Genomic DNA, 17,394 nt, shown 5'->3' with positions numbered 1-17,394 from the left:
CTCTGACCTCAAAACTATGTCCTCTAGTTTTTGATTCTCCAACCCTTGAAAAAAGACCGCTCACCCTATCTATGCCCCTCATGATTTTATATACCTCTATGAGATCACCCTGCAGTTTCCTATGTAAAGGCCCAGCCCCTCCCTATAACTCAGTCCCTTGAGGTCACGAGGTGTTCTTCCCAATTAAGCATACCTCTGTACTTCCTGGATTTGCCCTTGTGTTTAAAAGTGCCCCATAAATGGAAGTTGTTATAGTGATGGTGGGGCTGTTGGAACAGAGAGGGCCAACACATACCCAACTTAATCCATCAGCCCATGGTCTAAATAAATAAAGCCTGGTGAGTGTACCACAAGATTAGCCGTGAAGTACAGGAAAGGACAACGGTTTCCAGTTATTTGCAATGTGTTGTGGCTTGTACCAGACGGAGAGTAACAAAATCTCTCAGCAAAGGACAAGAATGAGGATGAAGGAAGGAACACCACGTTTATGGATGGACATTTTATGATAACCACATCCCATGAGACAATAAATCTAGGAGAAGACCACTGTGTCTCAGTGGGCCAAATGGCCTGTTTCCATGCTGAGTGACTGTATGTAGGGTTTAAGGAGCTTCTTAAAGGGGGAAAGTGAGCTGGAGAAACAGAGAGATTTAGAGAAGGAATTCTGGAGCGAAAGGTCTTGGAATGATTATTTTCGGGGATGCTCAGGATTTCACCAGAGGTTTTAAGAGTTGTAGGGCTGGAGGAGATCACAGAATTTTGGAGGGGTAAGAATATGGAGAGACTTGAAAATAAAGATGTGATTATTAAAACTGAGGCATTGTTCAGGTAGGAGCCAATGAAGGTCAGCAACATGGGGACCAGCAGTTGATCAGAGGGCTACATTTCCAACCCTCGGGTAACACTGCCATCTTACCCGGAGGTTGGCTAACTCAAGAAGGAAACATCCGTCATCCCCACCATCCAGGCCATCCCATCTTCTCAGAGCTACCATCAGGCAGGAGGTAAAGGAGCCTGAAGTCCCACACCACCAGGTTCAAGAACAGCTACTTGCCTTCAACCATTTGGTTCTTGAACCAACCAGCACAACCCTAATCACTACAACATGATGACCACTTTGATCACTTTGCACTAAAATGGACCTTGTGATTTTCTTTTGTACTAATTGTGTTTCTTCTTGTAAAAATTGGGTATAATTTATGTTTAATTTGTTTTCTCGTGAATGCTGCTTATATGATGCCGTGTGCCTATGATGCTGTTGCAAGTAAGTTTTTAATTGCACCTGTGCACACATGTACTTGTGCACGTGACAATAAACTCGACTTTGACTTTGGGTATACCTGGAGATGGGCTGCCGACACACGCCCCAACTGATCAAAGTCCAGCGACACCACCATTGAGAATCGAGTTGTGTGGTTATTCTGTGGCGTGGAAATGGTGCCGAAAGCTCGGAGAATGGTGAACATCGCCTGAATTTTCTCCACTGCATAAAAAATGGAAAAGTTCCAGATTCAATCCTTTATCATTCAGATTTTCTTTGAGTCTATCGCTATTTTCTTCAGAGAAGGCCTTGAGCTTTGAAGCGTGGGTGGCATTCTTTTCACCATTAACCTACGCTAAGTGGCGATTTACAGGAGCTTGGGATGTGGGAGGAAACTGGGGCACTCAAGGATCGCCATGGAGTCACAGAGAGAACTCCACATGGACAGTGCTGAGGTCAGGACTGAACCCAAGTCCCTGGAGCTGTGAGGCCGGGGCTCTATTCACCGGGCTACAGTGCCTCATGGAAGTGACTATCCTTGAATGCCCTCCGGATGTTCCTCCGTTGCATCTCACCCACCCAGGAATTTCCCACTGTGACCCTGACCTGTTCTCCTGAATTAGGGTGATCGACAGGGCTCAGACCTCAGGTCAGTCTCCTGGTATGCCATTTTGAGAGGTTTGTGTAGTCTTGAATCGAGAAGATGGTATTGATTGGAGAGAGAGCAAGAATAAAACATAAAAGACAGCCCAAAAAAAGGAAGAAAACTATCTCAATTTGACCATTTTGCCTTTCTTGATGACTTCCAGCTTTTCTGTGGGATTTATTTTGGTCTATGACCCCCATTAAAGGTCATCCCACCCTATACAGAAGGGAGCAAGGGGTGCTGGAGAAACAGGCGATCACCCTAATTCAGGAAAACGGGTCAGGGTCACAGTACGACATTCCTGCAAAATACCACTGGTGATTGAGATTCAATGGAGGAATATCCGGGGTGGGGGGGTGGGATTCAAGGATAGTCACTTCCATGAGGCACCGGAAGGAATCAAGTCCCTGGCAAGGAGCTTGCCAGGTAGATTTTTGACCAACTTTTACAACAGGCACGGGAAAACTCCGATCATCCGATACCCTTGGTGGTGCCGGGTTAGCAGATTTTCCAGACTAGTGGATGTTACACTTTAATATCCCAACACATTTTCACTTGGCTTTTTTTTTAGATGTTACACAATAGTATAATAAATTTTCCAAGGAACCAGCAAGTTCAAGGAGAACAAGGGAAATGGCTCTCCAGTGAGTTTAATGTGTGCACAGGTAAAAGAATCCAGTGAGCTTTGAAGGGAACACCGGAAATGGAGCCCCAATGAGTTTAAACGAAGCACGGAAAACAGATCCCAGTGTGGTTATAGGGAGTTCATAAAACAGATCCCAATGAGCTTAAAGGGACTGCTCTAAACAAGTTCCAGTGAGTTTAAAGGGAATGTGGAGAACAGATCCCAGTGAGTTTAAGGCGAGTTCGGAAAACCAGATCTCAGTAAGCCAGATGCCAAACCATCAGAATTTTCAAACAACCAGATATCGGATTATCGGAGTTTTACTGCTTTATGATCGGTAACCATAGCAACCAATGGCAGATTCAAAACTAGGCAGAATAATCCACAACACCATCTTTACCCCCGGTGTAAAATCAACCCCGGTACCTTCAAGAGGTAAAGGTCAACAGGCAACAAAAATCATCACTGGAGGTTACTCGAGGCCAGCAAAGTGATGGGAGGGTGTGGAGCTGGGATAGCATGCTGAAAGGGAAGGGAGTCTGTTGTCACCTGTCACAGCTGTGCTTCCACTGCCAGCCGCTCCAACAATGTACTCCAGAACACTCTGGCAACTTGTTGTCTTCCCTGCACCACTCCACCCCAGGGGGATGATGCTCTGGTCTTTCCGATGCTCCAACATGTTCCAGTAGGCTCTCTGTGCCACCCCAAATATATGTGGTGGCAGTCCCTCTGTCTGCTTGCACCTAAACAGCTGGACACACAAAGAAAGGGAAAGCTTCATAGCTGACTCTAACAAGCTTGCAGCTCGCAGGGAGTCCTGGACACATCTGGTAAAACTGCGGTAAACTCAGGCAATTCAGTAACAAACAATCTGCTGCAGGAACTCAGCGGGTCGAGCAGCATCTGTAGGAGGGAAGGAATTGTCGACATTTCGGGACAAAACCCTGCATCGGGACGTCAGGAATACTGCGTCAGCCAGGTCCTGATGCAGGGTTTTGTCCCAAAATGTTGACAATTCCTTCCCTTCCACAGAAGCTGCTCGACCCACTGAGTTCCTCCAGCACATTGTTTGTTGCTCCAGATTGCAGCCTCTGCTGACTCGTGTCCCAGGTGATTTAGTGCGTCAGGACCAACTCATGGGGTAGAAATCTGTCTTCATTCCCTGTAGTGCACTGCAGAGAGTGTGCATTGCACTCTTGCTCCAAAAACTGGCTCTATTGACTTCAACAGAATGAATTTCTGAAACAATGTTCAGCCACCACTCTGTAATACATTATGTATAAACCACACAGGCCAAGTTTTGACCCCACAACGTATTTTCCTTTCTTGTCATTTGGAAGCATTCTTGCCCCTGAATCAAAAGGTCATGGGCTCAGTCCCACTCCCGGATCTTCAGCACACAATCCTTACCTTTGGAATGCTTCTTGGGGTTCTGTGGAATTTTCTACCACAGAGGGCTTTGGTTGCCTGGTCATTGACCATATTCAAGGCTGAGATAAATTTCTACAGACTTTGGCAATCGGGGGAGGCGGGGGGTGGGGGGGGGGTGGTGCGTGGGCAGGAGAGTGGGTGGAGCACAGGATCAGCCATGATCTCACTGAATGGGGGAGCAGGCTCAAAGGGCCGAATGGCCTCTTGCTTCCATTGTATACATTCCTTAGCCTGATGCCACGAAGTACCATGGTGGTACTGTGGTGTCTTGATCTCCCTCAAAGAAAGCTGAGGATTCTCCATTGTCCTGCCCAATAATCACTCCTTAACCAACACATTACCTGGTCATTGTCCTAAGGTTTACAATCAGCTGCACTGTCCCCTATATTCCAGCAATAAAGACAACCACTGAGGCAAAGTACAAAATTCCACTGTTAGATCTGTTACCTGTTTTCCGTCAGGTCAGTATTATACAGCACTCACAAGACCTCACCATCTGTTTACGGCCAATCTTTAATGCTCCAAATTATTTTGTATCAACTATTTGTGTCACTGTCCAGCCAAAGATCACGGTTGGGAATGCACAATTTCCAGTGGCGTTTCCCAAGCATTTCCCCCCAGTTGAGGATGGAGGTACCTTTCCCGAGTAGTTGGTAACGGTGCCCGAGGGTTTGATGACAAGGAGGGCTGGCCCTGCCTTGGTGTGGATCAGATGAGACCCAAAGCGATGGTGCAGCACATGGAGAACACTGGACTCATTCAGGTGGGTCACTTGGGCAAGGTCCTCCGTGTAATTGAGCCTGGATGGGTTCACCTGCGGAAGGGACAACAAAAACATTACGAAACAAACGTGGAAAACACTGGGAACGTTCAGTAACTCAGGCAGCACCTGTAGAGACAGAAACAGTGTTAACACTTCTGGGCAGCGCCCTCTCACTGAAACTGGAATGGCCGGGTTATAAGATGCAGAGGGATGCTGGTGTTTAAGAAAGAACAAAAGGATCTGTGATGGGGTGGCAGGAGAGATTAAATCACACATGAGGTGGCAGAGAAAGTTAACAGGTCTAGAGCAAGCATAAGTGCAGACTAACTTATGGGGCAGGCATGGTAGTGTAGCAGTTAGCATAACGCTATTACAGCGCCAGCAACCCGGGTTCAATTCCAGCCATTGTCTGTAAGGAGTCTGTATGTTCTCCCCGTGTCTGCGTGGGTTTCCTCCGGGTGCTCCGGTTTCCTCCCACATTCCAAAGACGTATGGGTTAGGAAGTTGTGGGCATGCTATGTTGGCAACACTTGCGGGCTGCCCCCAGAATACTCTACGCAAAAGATGCACTTCACTGTGTGTTTCGATGTACATGTGAATAATAAAGATATCTGATCGTATCTAACTATGGGATGTTCTTTCCTTCCACCCACCCTCTTTCACTTTCTCTAATACACATCTCCCTTTTTGTTGCCCCCATCCTTTCATCAGAACTATTCCCAGTTCATTAGTCGGGGTATTGAATTCAAGAGCTGCAAGGTGATGTTGCAGCTCTACAGAACTCTGGTTAGACCACACTTGGAGTATTGTGTTCAGTTCTGGTCGCCTCATTATAGGAAGGATGTGGAAGCTTTAGAGAGGGTGCAGAGGAGATTTACCAGGATGTTGCCTGGATTGGAGAGCATGTCTTATGAGGATAGGATGAGCGAGCTAGGGCTTTTCTCTTTGGAGAGAAGAAGCATGAGAGGTAACTTGATAGAGGTGTACAAGATGATAAGAGGCATAGATTAAGTGGACTGTCAGAGACTTTTCCCCAGTGCGACAATGGCTAACACAAGGAGACATAATTTCAAGGTGATTGGAGGAAGGTATAAGGGGGATGTCAGGGGTAAGTTTTTTACACAGAGAGTGGTGGGTGCGTGGAACACACTGCCAGCAGATGTGGTGGGGGCAGATATATTAGGGACATTTAAGAGACTCTTAGATAGCCCTCCATTTCTCTACCATTCATGTGTCTATGTGGGAGGGAAGGGTTAGATAGATCTTAGAGCAGGGTAAAACGTCGGCACAACATTGTGGGCCGAAGGGCCTGTACTGTGCTGTAATTTTTATGTTCTATGTTCTAATGAAAGGTCATCAGCATGAAACAATAATTCCATTCCTCTGTACGCAGACACTGCCAGAATTCCTGGGTCTTGAAACTACTTTTATTTCAGATTTCTAGCACCTGCAGTATTTTTCCTGAGAAGAATAAGTCACGGACTCAGCTTCCTTCAGGAAGCCACTCTTACCAGCAGTGTTGGTCATTCTAAGGTAAGGTCGACCACAGTCAGCAATCACGAGTCTTTTTTATACAGAGAGCGGAAAGGCCCTGGAACACACTGCCAGAGGAAGTGGTGGAAACAGATATGACAGCAACGTTTAAGAGGCATTTGGACAGGCACATGAACAGGCAGGGAATGGAGGGGTATAGGCCACGTGTAGGCAGATGGGATGAGTTTAATTTGGCATTGTGGTCAACACAGATATCGTGGGCTGAAGGGCCTGTTCCTGTGCTGTACTGTTCTAAGTTCTACTGGGTCTGATGTTGGGACTCCGACCTCACGATCTACCTTGTTGCGACCTTGCACCTTATTGCACTGCACTTTCTCTGTAGCTGTGACACTTTACTCTGTACTGTTATTGTTTTTACCTGCACTACCTCAATGCACCCTGTACTACCTCAATGCACCCTGTACTACCTCAATGCACTCTGTACTACCTCAATGCACCCTGTACTACCTCAATGCACTCTGTACTACCTCAGTGCACTCTGTACTACTTCAGTGCACCCTGTACTACCTCAATGCACTCTGTACTACTTCAGTGCACCCTGTACTACCTCAATGCACTCTGTACTACCTCAATGCACTCTGTACTAACCCAATGTAACTGCACTGCGTAACAAATTGACCTGTACGATCGGTACGCAAGACAAGTTTTTCACTGTACCTCGGTACAAGTGACAATAATAAACCAATTCCAATAGCTTTATATATTATCTTCCATTTCTGAAGTACTTGATCTCAGACTTCATGAGATTCAACATTTCCCCATGGTCCTGAACAATCAGCCTTGGTTGGTCCCCACACTCCTCGCTCTCCTGCTCCACTGAAGTTGTAACGGCTAACTAGAAGTGCCTGCCCGGGATTCGAGTAATAAGAGGTCAGAAGAAAGCAACAAAGTGCTGGAGGAACTCAGCGGGTCAGGCAGCATCTATGGAGGGAAACGGGCAGTCGACATTTCAGGTTGAGACCCTCCATTTGGACTGAAAGAGGGGAGATAGCCAATATAAAAAGGTGGAGGGAAGGGGTAGAGCAAGAGCTGGCAGGTGGGTAAGTGGATCCAGGTGAGGTGAAGGATGAAATGGTATCCTGGTGCAGTGCTGTTCAATCTCCACGAGATGGAGCTCGGGCCTGCAGACTGTCACTGCACAAGGCAGTGATTATCAGCTCAAGGTCAAATTGTGGCAAATATTGAGAGTATTAACCACAGATTGAAAATCCATCAACTGAAGAGCCTACTTTAAACATTGAAACACATATTCCTGTGCTCTATCCACATTAACCAGCAGCTTGGACAGGTAATAACTGAGAGAAGACTGTGTGAATTAGGATAGCCTGAACCAATAATCTTTACAATTTACCCATGAATTAAACTATGCATTGGTAAATATATTACTTTCTCATGCATGTCCTAAATTGCTTTCTGGGATATCATACTCAAGATATACATACATATACATTATGTAAAGATACATAGTGCATACATGTATGTATAAACACACATATACATTGAGGCAGCATTTGGCACAGCAAGTAGAGCTGGTGATTCCCAACTCCAGTGATCCAGCTTCCATCCTGATCTCCAGGGCTGTCTGTGAGGAGTTTACATGTTCTCCCCGTGTCTGCGTGGGTTTCCCCCGGGTGCTCCGGTTTCCTCCCACATTCCAAAGGCGTGCGGGTCGGTAGGTTAATTTGTTGCTGTAAATTGCCCCCAAGGTGTAGGTGAGTGGTAGAATCTGGGGGGAGTTGATGGGAATGTGGAAAGAATAAACATTTTTAAAGAATATTGGGATTAGTATAAATGGTCAGCATGGAATCAATGGGCCGAAGGGCCTATTGCCAGACTGTGTGACATTCTAAACATATAACATATAATAACCACATTTAAATAAATCCATCATGTTATATGCACTCAATTAATATTCTGCATCATAATTCATTTTTTTTTCTTGTTTGCACTAAGCTGCGATTTAAGGCCATCCAAAGGTACACAAGAGCATACCCAAGATATTATATGGCTAGTTCATTCTGGCCAATTAAGCAGCTATTTAAAGATTTACCATCTGTGTGAAATTTGTTGAAGTGAAATGCTTTGGCATAAAATGGTGTCACATCCCAGATAAAGTTTGCTAAAAATACTCGGGAATTCTCCCATAATCTCCTCCCCCTCCCTGCAGATTCCAGTGTGCAACTAAATGTGGGTGGGTTCCAGTTCTGGTTCCTGGTCTAGGGGAAGTCAATGTCCCTTGATGGTGGTAGTGGGGGAGGGGGGGGAGAGTGTCATCATTGGTCTCAGCTTCCCCACTTAAGAAGAGGCTGAGAGAAAACCAGTCAATGAACCCCGCTAACCGACGGTGTACAGGTGACACAGGAGAGACTGCGGATGCTGGAAATCTGGAGCAACGCACACAAAATGCTGGAGAAACTCAGCAGGTCAGGCAGCATCTATGGAAGGATATGAACAGTCGACATTCCCTTCACTCCTTCTCTTTCAACTCCCTCACCCTCACGACCTGACCCCCCTTCCCTTTATTCCACAGTCTCCTGTCCTCTCCTATCAGATTCCTTCTTCAGCCCTTTGCCTCTTCTACTGACCAACTTCTCACATCACTCCCTTTCACTCTCCCCTCCCCCACCTACCTACCTCCCCCCCTCACCTGAACTCACCTATCACTTAAGATAAGATCTCTTTATTAGTCACATGTACATTGAAACACACAGTGAAACGCATCTTTTGCGTAGAGTGTTCTGGGGGCAGCCCGCAAGTGTCGCCACGCTTCCGCCGCCAACATAGCATGCCCACAACTTCCTAACCCGTACATCTTTGGAATGTGGGAGGAAACCGGAGCACCCGGAGGAAACCCATGCAGTCACAGGGAGAACGTACAAACTCCTTCCAGACAGCAGCCGGAATTGCACCCTGGTCGCTGGCACTGTAATAGCATTACACTAACCGCTAAACTACCATGCCTGCCCTTTTCACCCCGTTTCTCTGTCCACGGATGCTGCCTGACCTGCTGAGTATTTCCAACATTGTTTGTTCTTATTTCTGTTCAGTTACCTTTGTTTTTCCTCCTCTCTCTTCCTTCTCATAGAGCCGTAGAGAGATGCAGCAGGGAAACAGGCCCTTCAGCCCATTGAGTCTGCCCTGACCATCAACCTCCCATTTACACTAATCCTATTTTATGTCATCCCCACATCCTCACCAGTGCATGCTCCTCCCCCTCCCCCTTTATTCCTGGCTTCTGCCCTCTTCCTTTCCAGTCCTGATGAAGGGTCTCGACCTGTAACATCGACAGTTCATTTCCCTCCATAGATGCTGCCCGACCTGCTGAGTTCCTCCAGCATTTAGTGTATGGGTGACTAGTGAGTGTCACTGAGTCATGGTTGTCCTCACTAGTCACTCATACACTAAATGGGTATGGGTGACTCATGAGGACAAATCTAACATGTAACGAAAGGCCAACATCGCAGCAGAGCCAAGCTTTGGAGCAGCACCTCATTGACAATCAGTTGCCTTCAACAGAAGGGCAGCACAGTGGCACAGCAGGTAGACCTGCCACTTCACAGCTCCAGAGACCCAGGTTCAATCCTGACCTCCGGTGCTGTCTGCATGGAGCTTGCATGTTCTCCCTGTGACTGTGTGGGTTTCCCCCAGACGCTCCAATTTCCTCCCACATTCCAAAGAGACGCAAGTTGGTGGGTTCATTGGCCACTGTAGATTAACCTTAAGGTGTAGGTGAGTGGCAGATTCAAAATCAAGTCAAGTACATTGTCATATGCACAGGTACAATGAAAAACCTACTTACAGCAGCATCACAGGCACAAAGCATCAGATACACAACATTCACAAGAAAAACGTAAATTAAACTCCCTGGTCTGGAGGGAGCTAACGAGGATGTGAGGATGACATAAAATAGGATTAGTGTGAATGGGAGGTTGATGGTCAGGGCAGACTCAATGGGCTGAAGGGCCTGTTTCCCTGCTGCATCTCTCTACGGCTCTATGAGAAGGAAGGGAGAGGAGGAAAAACAAAGGTAACTGAACAGAAATAAGAACAAACAATGTTGGAAATACTCAGCAGGTCAGGCAGCATCCGTGGACAGAGAAACACGGTCAACATTTCTGGTCAGAGGCCTTTTGTCAGAACTGGGAAAGAGATAAAAAGAATAGTATTAATTTGCCGAGAGGGGTGGAGGGAGGGATGGATGGGACAAAGGGAATATCTGCGTTAGGGCGGCGCCAGTCAACAGGGTTACTGAGGGCAGTTAGAGAGTGATTGCACTTCTTTGTCTGTGTTGTGTATTGGGCTGTGGGACATGTCCAGCAGGTTACGCTGTGCTAATGGAGAGAGTAAACCTGAACCAATACCACACATTACAGCAGGAGTGGCCAGTTCTGATACAGACTGAGAAAGCAAGTTAGTTCAAGTTGACAAATTTGATATTGAGTCCAGAGGGCTGCAAGGCGCCCAGATGTAAGATGAGGTACTGTTCCCCAAGCTTGTTTTTACAGTGCGGAAGGTCACTGAGAGATAGGTCAGAGGAGGAGTGAGATGGGGAATTAAAGTGGCAGGCACCATGAAGCTCGGGGTCACTCCTCCAGACTGAACACAGGTGCTCTACTAAGCAGTTAACCAATCCATTGTAGAGGAGACCACAGTAACTCAAGGGATATTACAGAATGCTTACTTTATGAATGAGTTCTTCATCTGTGTCCAGGATCCGGTTGTCACTTTCAATACGGATTCGGACCCGTCCCTCTGGAAGCTCAGGAGTTCCAACATCTGGTTTGAGCACAGTAGCTAGGAACAGAACAAAGTAATTCCAGGGGAAAATAAATATCAGTCAGAAGATTTTTAGCATTGAGTGAGACCAACTGTACTGACAGGCACAACGGAGGGCAAGGAGCTGGAGTCATTGAACTTGCAGAGGGTGGATCATTGGAGGTTGCTGAAGGCAAGTGTGTTAAACCAGTGGAACTTCGTACAGGAGATGATGAATGGAGAGGGATACTTCAGGAAGGGGAAGAATGGGGGGGGGGGGGAGAAGATACTCAGGAGATGCACTGGCTGTATTGGGAGAGTTGGAATGGAACCATGCAAGGGCAGAGATGGAGTTTGGAGAAAAGGCAGTGGAGGAGGGTGGGATTAACCACACCAAGGTCCTCAACAAAGGAGCAGCGAACAATGAGTGATAATATGCCCGATCTTATCAGTGACTGGAAGCTGGAATGTTTCAGGGGAAGGAACTCAGACTGGAGCAAGACTTAATAAGGCAGCAGCAGCAGTGGTGAGATATGACGGCACATCAAAGGAGCTTAGAGAGGTAAAGGAAATGAGAAATAGCGGAGGAGGAGAGAGTTAGAAAGGAGGAGCTTTTTAAAGAAGAGCTTCAAAGGCTGATGAATTCAAAGTCTCATCTAAAGAAAGTAAGGTGGAAAGGTCAACAGAGGAACTTGACCTTCGATCCGGGTCAATCTGTTGTAATTTCCCTGCCACGACCAGGTAATTTTTTAATAGTTTCTCAGTATTTGATCCATGACAAAGAAACAAGAAATTCGGAACAGAATCAGGCCAGTGAGCCTTTTGAGTCTGTTCCACCATTCAATATGATCATGCCCTGTTCCAGCTTTCTCCCCTATCTCTTCATCTCTTTGATCATTAGAACTACTGTATATCTAATTCCTTCTTGAATATATTTAATGATTTGGCTTCATCTGCCTTCTGTAGCAGAGAATTCCATGGGTTCACCACTCAGTGGGTGAAGACGTTTCTCCTTATCTCTGTATTAAATGGCCTACCCCATCTCCTGAGGCTCTGACCCCTGGATCTGAATTTTCTCATCATCGGGAATATCCTTCCTTAATTAGTCTATCCAGTCCCATTAGGATTTTATAGTTTCATATATATTTCTTATAGATGATCCAGTTTCGGTGAGATACCCTTTCATTCTTCTAAACTCTGGCAAATACAAGTCCACTTGTCCCAATCTCTCTTCATATGTCAGCCTTCCAACACAGGGATCCATCTGACGAAGCTTCGCTGAATTCCCTCCATAGCAAGAACATGCTTCCTCAGATAAGGAGACCAGAACTGCACACAGTACTCAAGGTGCATTCTCACCAAGGCCCTGTACAATTGCAGTTAGCCATCTTGTACTCAATCTCTCTCACCATGAAGGCCAATATAATATTTGCCTTCTCAACCACCTGCTTAACTTGTATGCTTACATTCATCAACTGGTGCACAACCTCGCTCCCCCTTTCCTAATCTCTCACCGTTCAGATAATAAACTCAATAATCTAACCCACCTGCTAGACGCAAAACCAGCTACTTATGACTTTGAAAACTTGCTGTGGATTCTGTCAGTACATCTGTGAATTAATAAGGTAATTAAGAATGCATAGTAATTACCTAAAGTAAACCCTTCCTTTTCAACAAACCAGACTTTGTCAGTCTCATACCAAACATCATCTGGTACCTGAAAGAAAATAACAGATTTTAATTGATGCACATCTACTCCATCGACCAGAGACAGATTCTTCAAAAGTTGAAGATGTGTGACCCAATTTTGATTATTTTACTGCTTAGTCAACATTGAGAAAGTGAAATTGGAAGTTTTCCATTTAAAAGTTTGCACTGTGGACCGGAAGCAGTTTAAACTGCTTCTTAATGAAGCAAAAAGAACTCCCTGTGAACAATAAAATGCATCCAAAGTACAGGGCTGGTTTCACCATGGAGAGAATGGTGAAATCCAAGGGGACATTCGTCAGGATATTTTGTGTTAGTTTTTGGGAAAACCAAAATCAGATCATTTTCTCTTCCACTGACAAGCTTAAAAACACAGTGCACTCTGGCTGTAAGATCCCACATGACCATTACTAAGAATCAAACCCTAAACAACATGTTTCGAAAAATGATTGATCCCAAGGCATTTAGGTGAGCAGTGACAAAATTAACACGCTGTATTGTGCTATATGCAGACAGAAGTTACCTTCTCCAAATCCATTTGTTCCTTTTGGCTTTCCTCAATCTCCTGATTTGTTTCTTGATTGATGGGACCTTCTTGCCCGTGTCCCGCCACCTTCTCCCCCCCTGGATGCTCAGCTTCTTGAGATGTCCCATCCTCTTTTGGAAGCTCTTCCTGTCTGCTGGGCTGCTGACCACTGGCATTGGTTTCCACGGCAACGGGGTCTGGAATGGTTTGGAATGAATCCGTTTTTGGCCGGCAACTATCCATGTCTGTCGACTCCAGAGCGGTGCTTCCTGCTGACGCCGCTGTCACTCGGACAGGTTTTGGTTTCCTGAACACCTTCATTCGTCTGCATTCGGACTTTGCTGTTTCTGCTGGTGGAGGTGGACGTGTAGACTGGACCTCGGGTCCGTCACCATGGTGCCCATTTACCAGTACCTGAGTCCTGCTCTCCATTGCTTCGCCTACTGGCTGGCTGTCATTCTGAGTTAAACGTAAAAAATGTTGAACCACACTATCATCCAATTTACCTGGGCGCTGGAATAGGAGAAGGGTTAAGGTTAATAGTGGTGGAGAGGCTAGGAGGGAAAGGAACTTAATGTATGGCATGCACAGGGGGTCATACAAGACAAGGAACTCAAAACACATTAAGCTTGCAACTAAACAGAAACTGCTGGCAATACTCAGCAGGTCAGGCAGTGCCTGCGGAGAGAGAAACAGCTAAAGTTTCAGATCAATGATCTTTCCTCAGAACTGGTCAGAACTTTCATCAGTTCTGGTGAAAGGTCGTGGATCTGAAATATTTGCTCTGTTTCTCTCTCCACAGATGCTGCCTGACCTGCTGAGTATTCCCAGCAGTTTCTGTGTGATTTCACATTTCCAGAATCTGCAGCATTTTACTTTTGGATTTAACCTTGCAACAACCCAATCGAATATTGATCAATGTTAAAAGAAGTTATTACCCTCAGTTTGCATTTTGTCCCATTTTATCACAATCATTTATTTATGGTGATGGCAACCTGGAGCTGCCTGGGTGGGTTCGGTGTGGGATTGGGCAGAGTCAGTGCTAGTTGTAACATTGAACCAATGCCACCGTCCCCTCCTACATGAACAGCCACCCACAATTACACAGCACCTTTATACAGCTAAAACCATCCGGCAGCACTTCACAGGAGAGTGAAACAAAACGTAGGACCTCAGCTCAGAAGACCAAAAGCTTGCTCAGAGTGGGATGGTCTAAGAGACACTCAAGGTTAAAGTGAGGTAGAGGGGCAGACAGTTTAGGGACAGAATTCTAAAACCTAGGAAGGTCCTTGGCGGCTGGAGGCATGGTTGTAAAAGGTGCAGCAACTGAAATTGGGAATTGGAGGAAGGATCCCAAAGGTCTGTAGGGCAGCTTCTATCCGCCTGTTATCAGACTCTTGAACGGATCTCTTATATGCTGAAGATGAACTCTTGATCTCTTAATCTACTCGTTGTGGCCCTTGCACTGTATTTGTCCACCTGCACTGCACTTTCTCTGTATTAACACTATATTAAGATAAGATTTCTTTATGAGTCACATGTACATCGAAACACACAGTGAAATGCATCTTTTTGCGTAGAGTGTTCTGGGGGCAGCCCGCAAGTGTCGCCACGCTTCCGGTGCCAACATAGCGTGCCCACAACTTCCTAACCGTACGTCTTTGCAATGTGGGAGGAAACCAGAGCACCTGGAGGAAACCCACGCAGAAATGGGGAGAACGTACAAACTCCCTACAGACAGCAGCCAGAATTGAACCTGGGTCACTGGCGCTAACCGCTACACTGCAGTCTGTTTTCTTTTCCTTTTGTACTACCTCAATGTACTGATGTACGGAATGATCTGTCTGGATGGCACGCAAACGAAGTTTTTCACTGTATCTCGGTACATGTGACACCAATTATGAATATTAAAAATTACCGACTACCAATTAGGGAGATTGCAATTGGAGATTGCAGAACAGGCTGTGAGGTGCAGCGATGGTGTCTTCACACCTAATGGAATAACAAGAACATTCCCTAAGCTTCTTTAAACCAGCGTCTGATTCCAAAGGCTCACCTGCTGCTCAGTTCTCCGCTCCTTCCCCTGATGACGACCCTCTTTTGCTTCCTTCTCCGTTTGCCGGACAACCTGCTTAATGAATCCTGCAGTGGCTACAGGGGAGGTTGGTGACACGGGGGGAGAAGGATGCTCCTCCTGCTTGATCTATTGTTACACACAAATTGACCGAGATCCACTTTAGAAGGACCATCTCCTTTCTCCTGGCATTGCTTGTTATGTACTGCCATGCACTGGGCTTTGACTGATAAACACAACTCAGCCCCATTAGCTGCATTTTGTACTCATGCCCTCCCACTTTTCCAAAGGCATTACCTCCCTTACTTTTCCAACTGGTATTTACCTAATGATGCTTCATTAAGTGGCCATGAATCTTGTGGGAACACCTATCAGGAAAGTTATTTGATCACTGGATGACTAGATCCCCAAGATACCTTGTGTCCTTCTCAACCCCTGGGAGTTTGTTCATCCTTGGAATTTAGGCTGAAGGACAATTGGATCATCTTACAAGATGATAAGAGGCATTGATCAAGTGGACAGTCAGAGACTTTTTCCCAGTGCGACAATGGCTAACACAAGGGGACATAATTTTAAGGTGATTGGAGGAAGGTATAAGGGGGATGTCAGGGGTAAGTTTTTTACACAGAGAGTGGTGGGTGCGTGGAACGCACTGCCGGCAGAGGTTGTGGGTGCAGATACATTAGGGGCATTTAAGAGACTCTTAGATAGACACATGAATGATAGAAAAATAGGGGGTTATGTGGGAGGGAATGGTTAGATAGATCTTAAAGCAGAATAAAATGTCGGCACAACATTGTGGGCCGAAGGGCCTGTACTGTGCTGCAGTGTTCTATTTTCTATGTTCTTTGGGATATCGAGGGGAACATACCAGGAATTGACAATAGAGCCAAATTTCAGAAACAAATTAGAATGTACTACCACTATAACATAGCACACTTAGCACTCTCATATAGCCATGGATTTTGAGGCAACAGAGTCTAAAAATTCAAGCCAGGAATTTCAGGAGTGAAGTTGGGGAACACTTCTACATCCCAGGGATGGGAGGAGGTTTTGCTTCAAATGGCAATTGGCTGTAGGTCATTTGTTCAGCTTAAGTATGACTTTGGTTGGCTTTTGTTAACCAACGATCTTGAGGGATACAAGGAAAAGGTAGTTTATGGAGTTAGGTCACACATCAGCCATGATTTCATTGAGTGGCACAAACAGACTTGAAGGGCTGAATGGTCTCCTCCCTGTTCTTATGTTCCTTTCATTGAGCAGAACCTAACCCTGCCAAGAAGGTAATGACTTGGATGAGGAGGAGGGTTGGGGAAAAGCAAGATATTGTCCCCCTGTGCCCTGGGGACTTTTGTCAAATTACAACAATGGATAACGTCCAAAATTCAGGCTTCCACAGAGTCAAGGGAGTGGGGTCTAAGGCAAGTGAAGTAGTTTACAATAATAACTGCTTCCCAAAGCCAGTCAGAGCTACCTACTGTCCATATCTACTGAAGGGACAGGAGGACATTGAGGTAAAGATGCACAGGTTGTGGAGCATCTTCTGGTACATTGCCCAAGCCCTCACTTCCTGTGCCAGGGAACCTTAGACAGTGTGCGTCAGCTGACTACTCAGTCACAAGGTGTGTCACAAGTTTTGTTCATTGGCCCCCGCCCACACACTCTTCCAATTGAGAAAATTACCCCTCCACCCCTCAGTACCAGGCAAATTACAGACCACACTGTAACAGGTCAACAGGATTTTTGACCCCACACCGCGAAAACGTAAGTGTGCTTTAAGCTGAAAGCCTTTCTTTTAGTTTGCATGTAATCACTGGTGCAGCCAGAACACAGCAATACTGATTGACAAAAGCATCTTAAAAGCACCTCTTAGCATCACTTTGACACAGAACACTGGCATTCCCGCTAGAGTATCCTACAATAACCACCTTGGACCTACTTTGGGAATTCACAGATAACAGAGCATAGGGTGGAAAACAGAAAGTGAAAATGGTGTGCTGTGTAGGGGGTGTGCATATCGATGCTAGATGTCATAACTTCAAGGGAATTGAC

The 17,394-nt window shown here is 45.9% G+C and overlaps 1 protein-coding gene across 1 annotated transcript in view; it reads right to left on the bottom strand.

Annotated features, from left to right (window-relative positions):
• Positions 1–13,700, bottom strand: part of LOC127579203 (unconventional myosin-XVIIIb-like) — a 211,480-nt gene extending 197,780 nt beyond the window's left edge. The window contains exons 1-6 of the mRNA XM_052031811.1: positions 13,266–13,700; positions 12,686–12,752; positions 10,962–11,074; positions 4,601–4,777; positions 3,082–3,283; positions 1,341–1,483 (exon numbers count right to left, since the gene is read on the bottom strand). Coding sequence (XP_051887771.1) covers positions 1,341–1,483; positions 3,082–3,283; positions 4,601–4,777; positions 10,962–11,074; positions 12,686–12,752; positions 13,266–13,700 — 1,137 coding nt within the window. The remainder of the gene's footprint in view (positions 1–1,340; positions 1,484–3,081; positions 3,284–4,600; positions 4,778–10,961; positions 11,075–12,685; positions 12,753–13,265) is intronic.
• Between the last annotated feature and the right edge of the window lie 3,694 nt (positions 13,701–17,394).

The sequence above is a fragment of the Pristis pectinata genome, chromosome 17 (assembly GCF_009764475.1).
Source record: "Pristis pectinata isolate sPriPec2 chromosome 17, sPriPec2.1.pri, whole genome shotgun sequence".
NCBI lineage: Eukaryota > Metazoa > Chordata > Chondrichthyes > Rhinopristiformes > Pristidae > Pristis > Pristis pectinata.
This window is presented reverse-complemented; position numbering and strand designations above follow the sequence as displayed.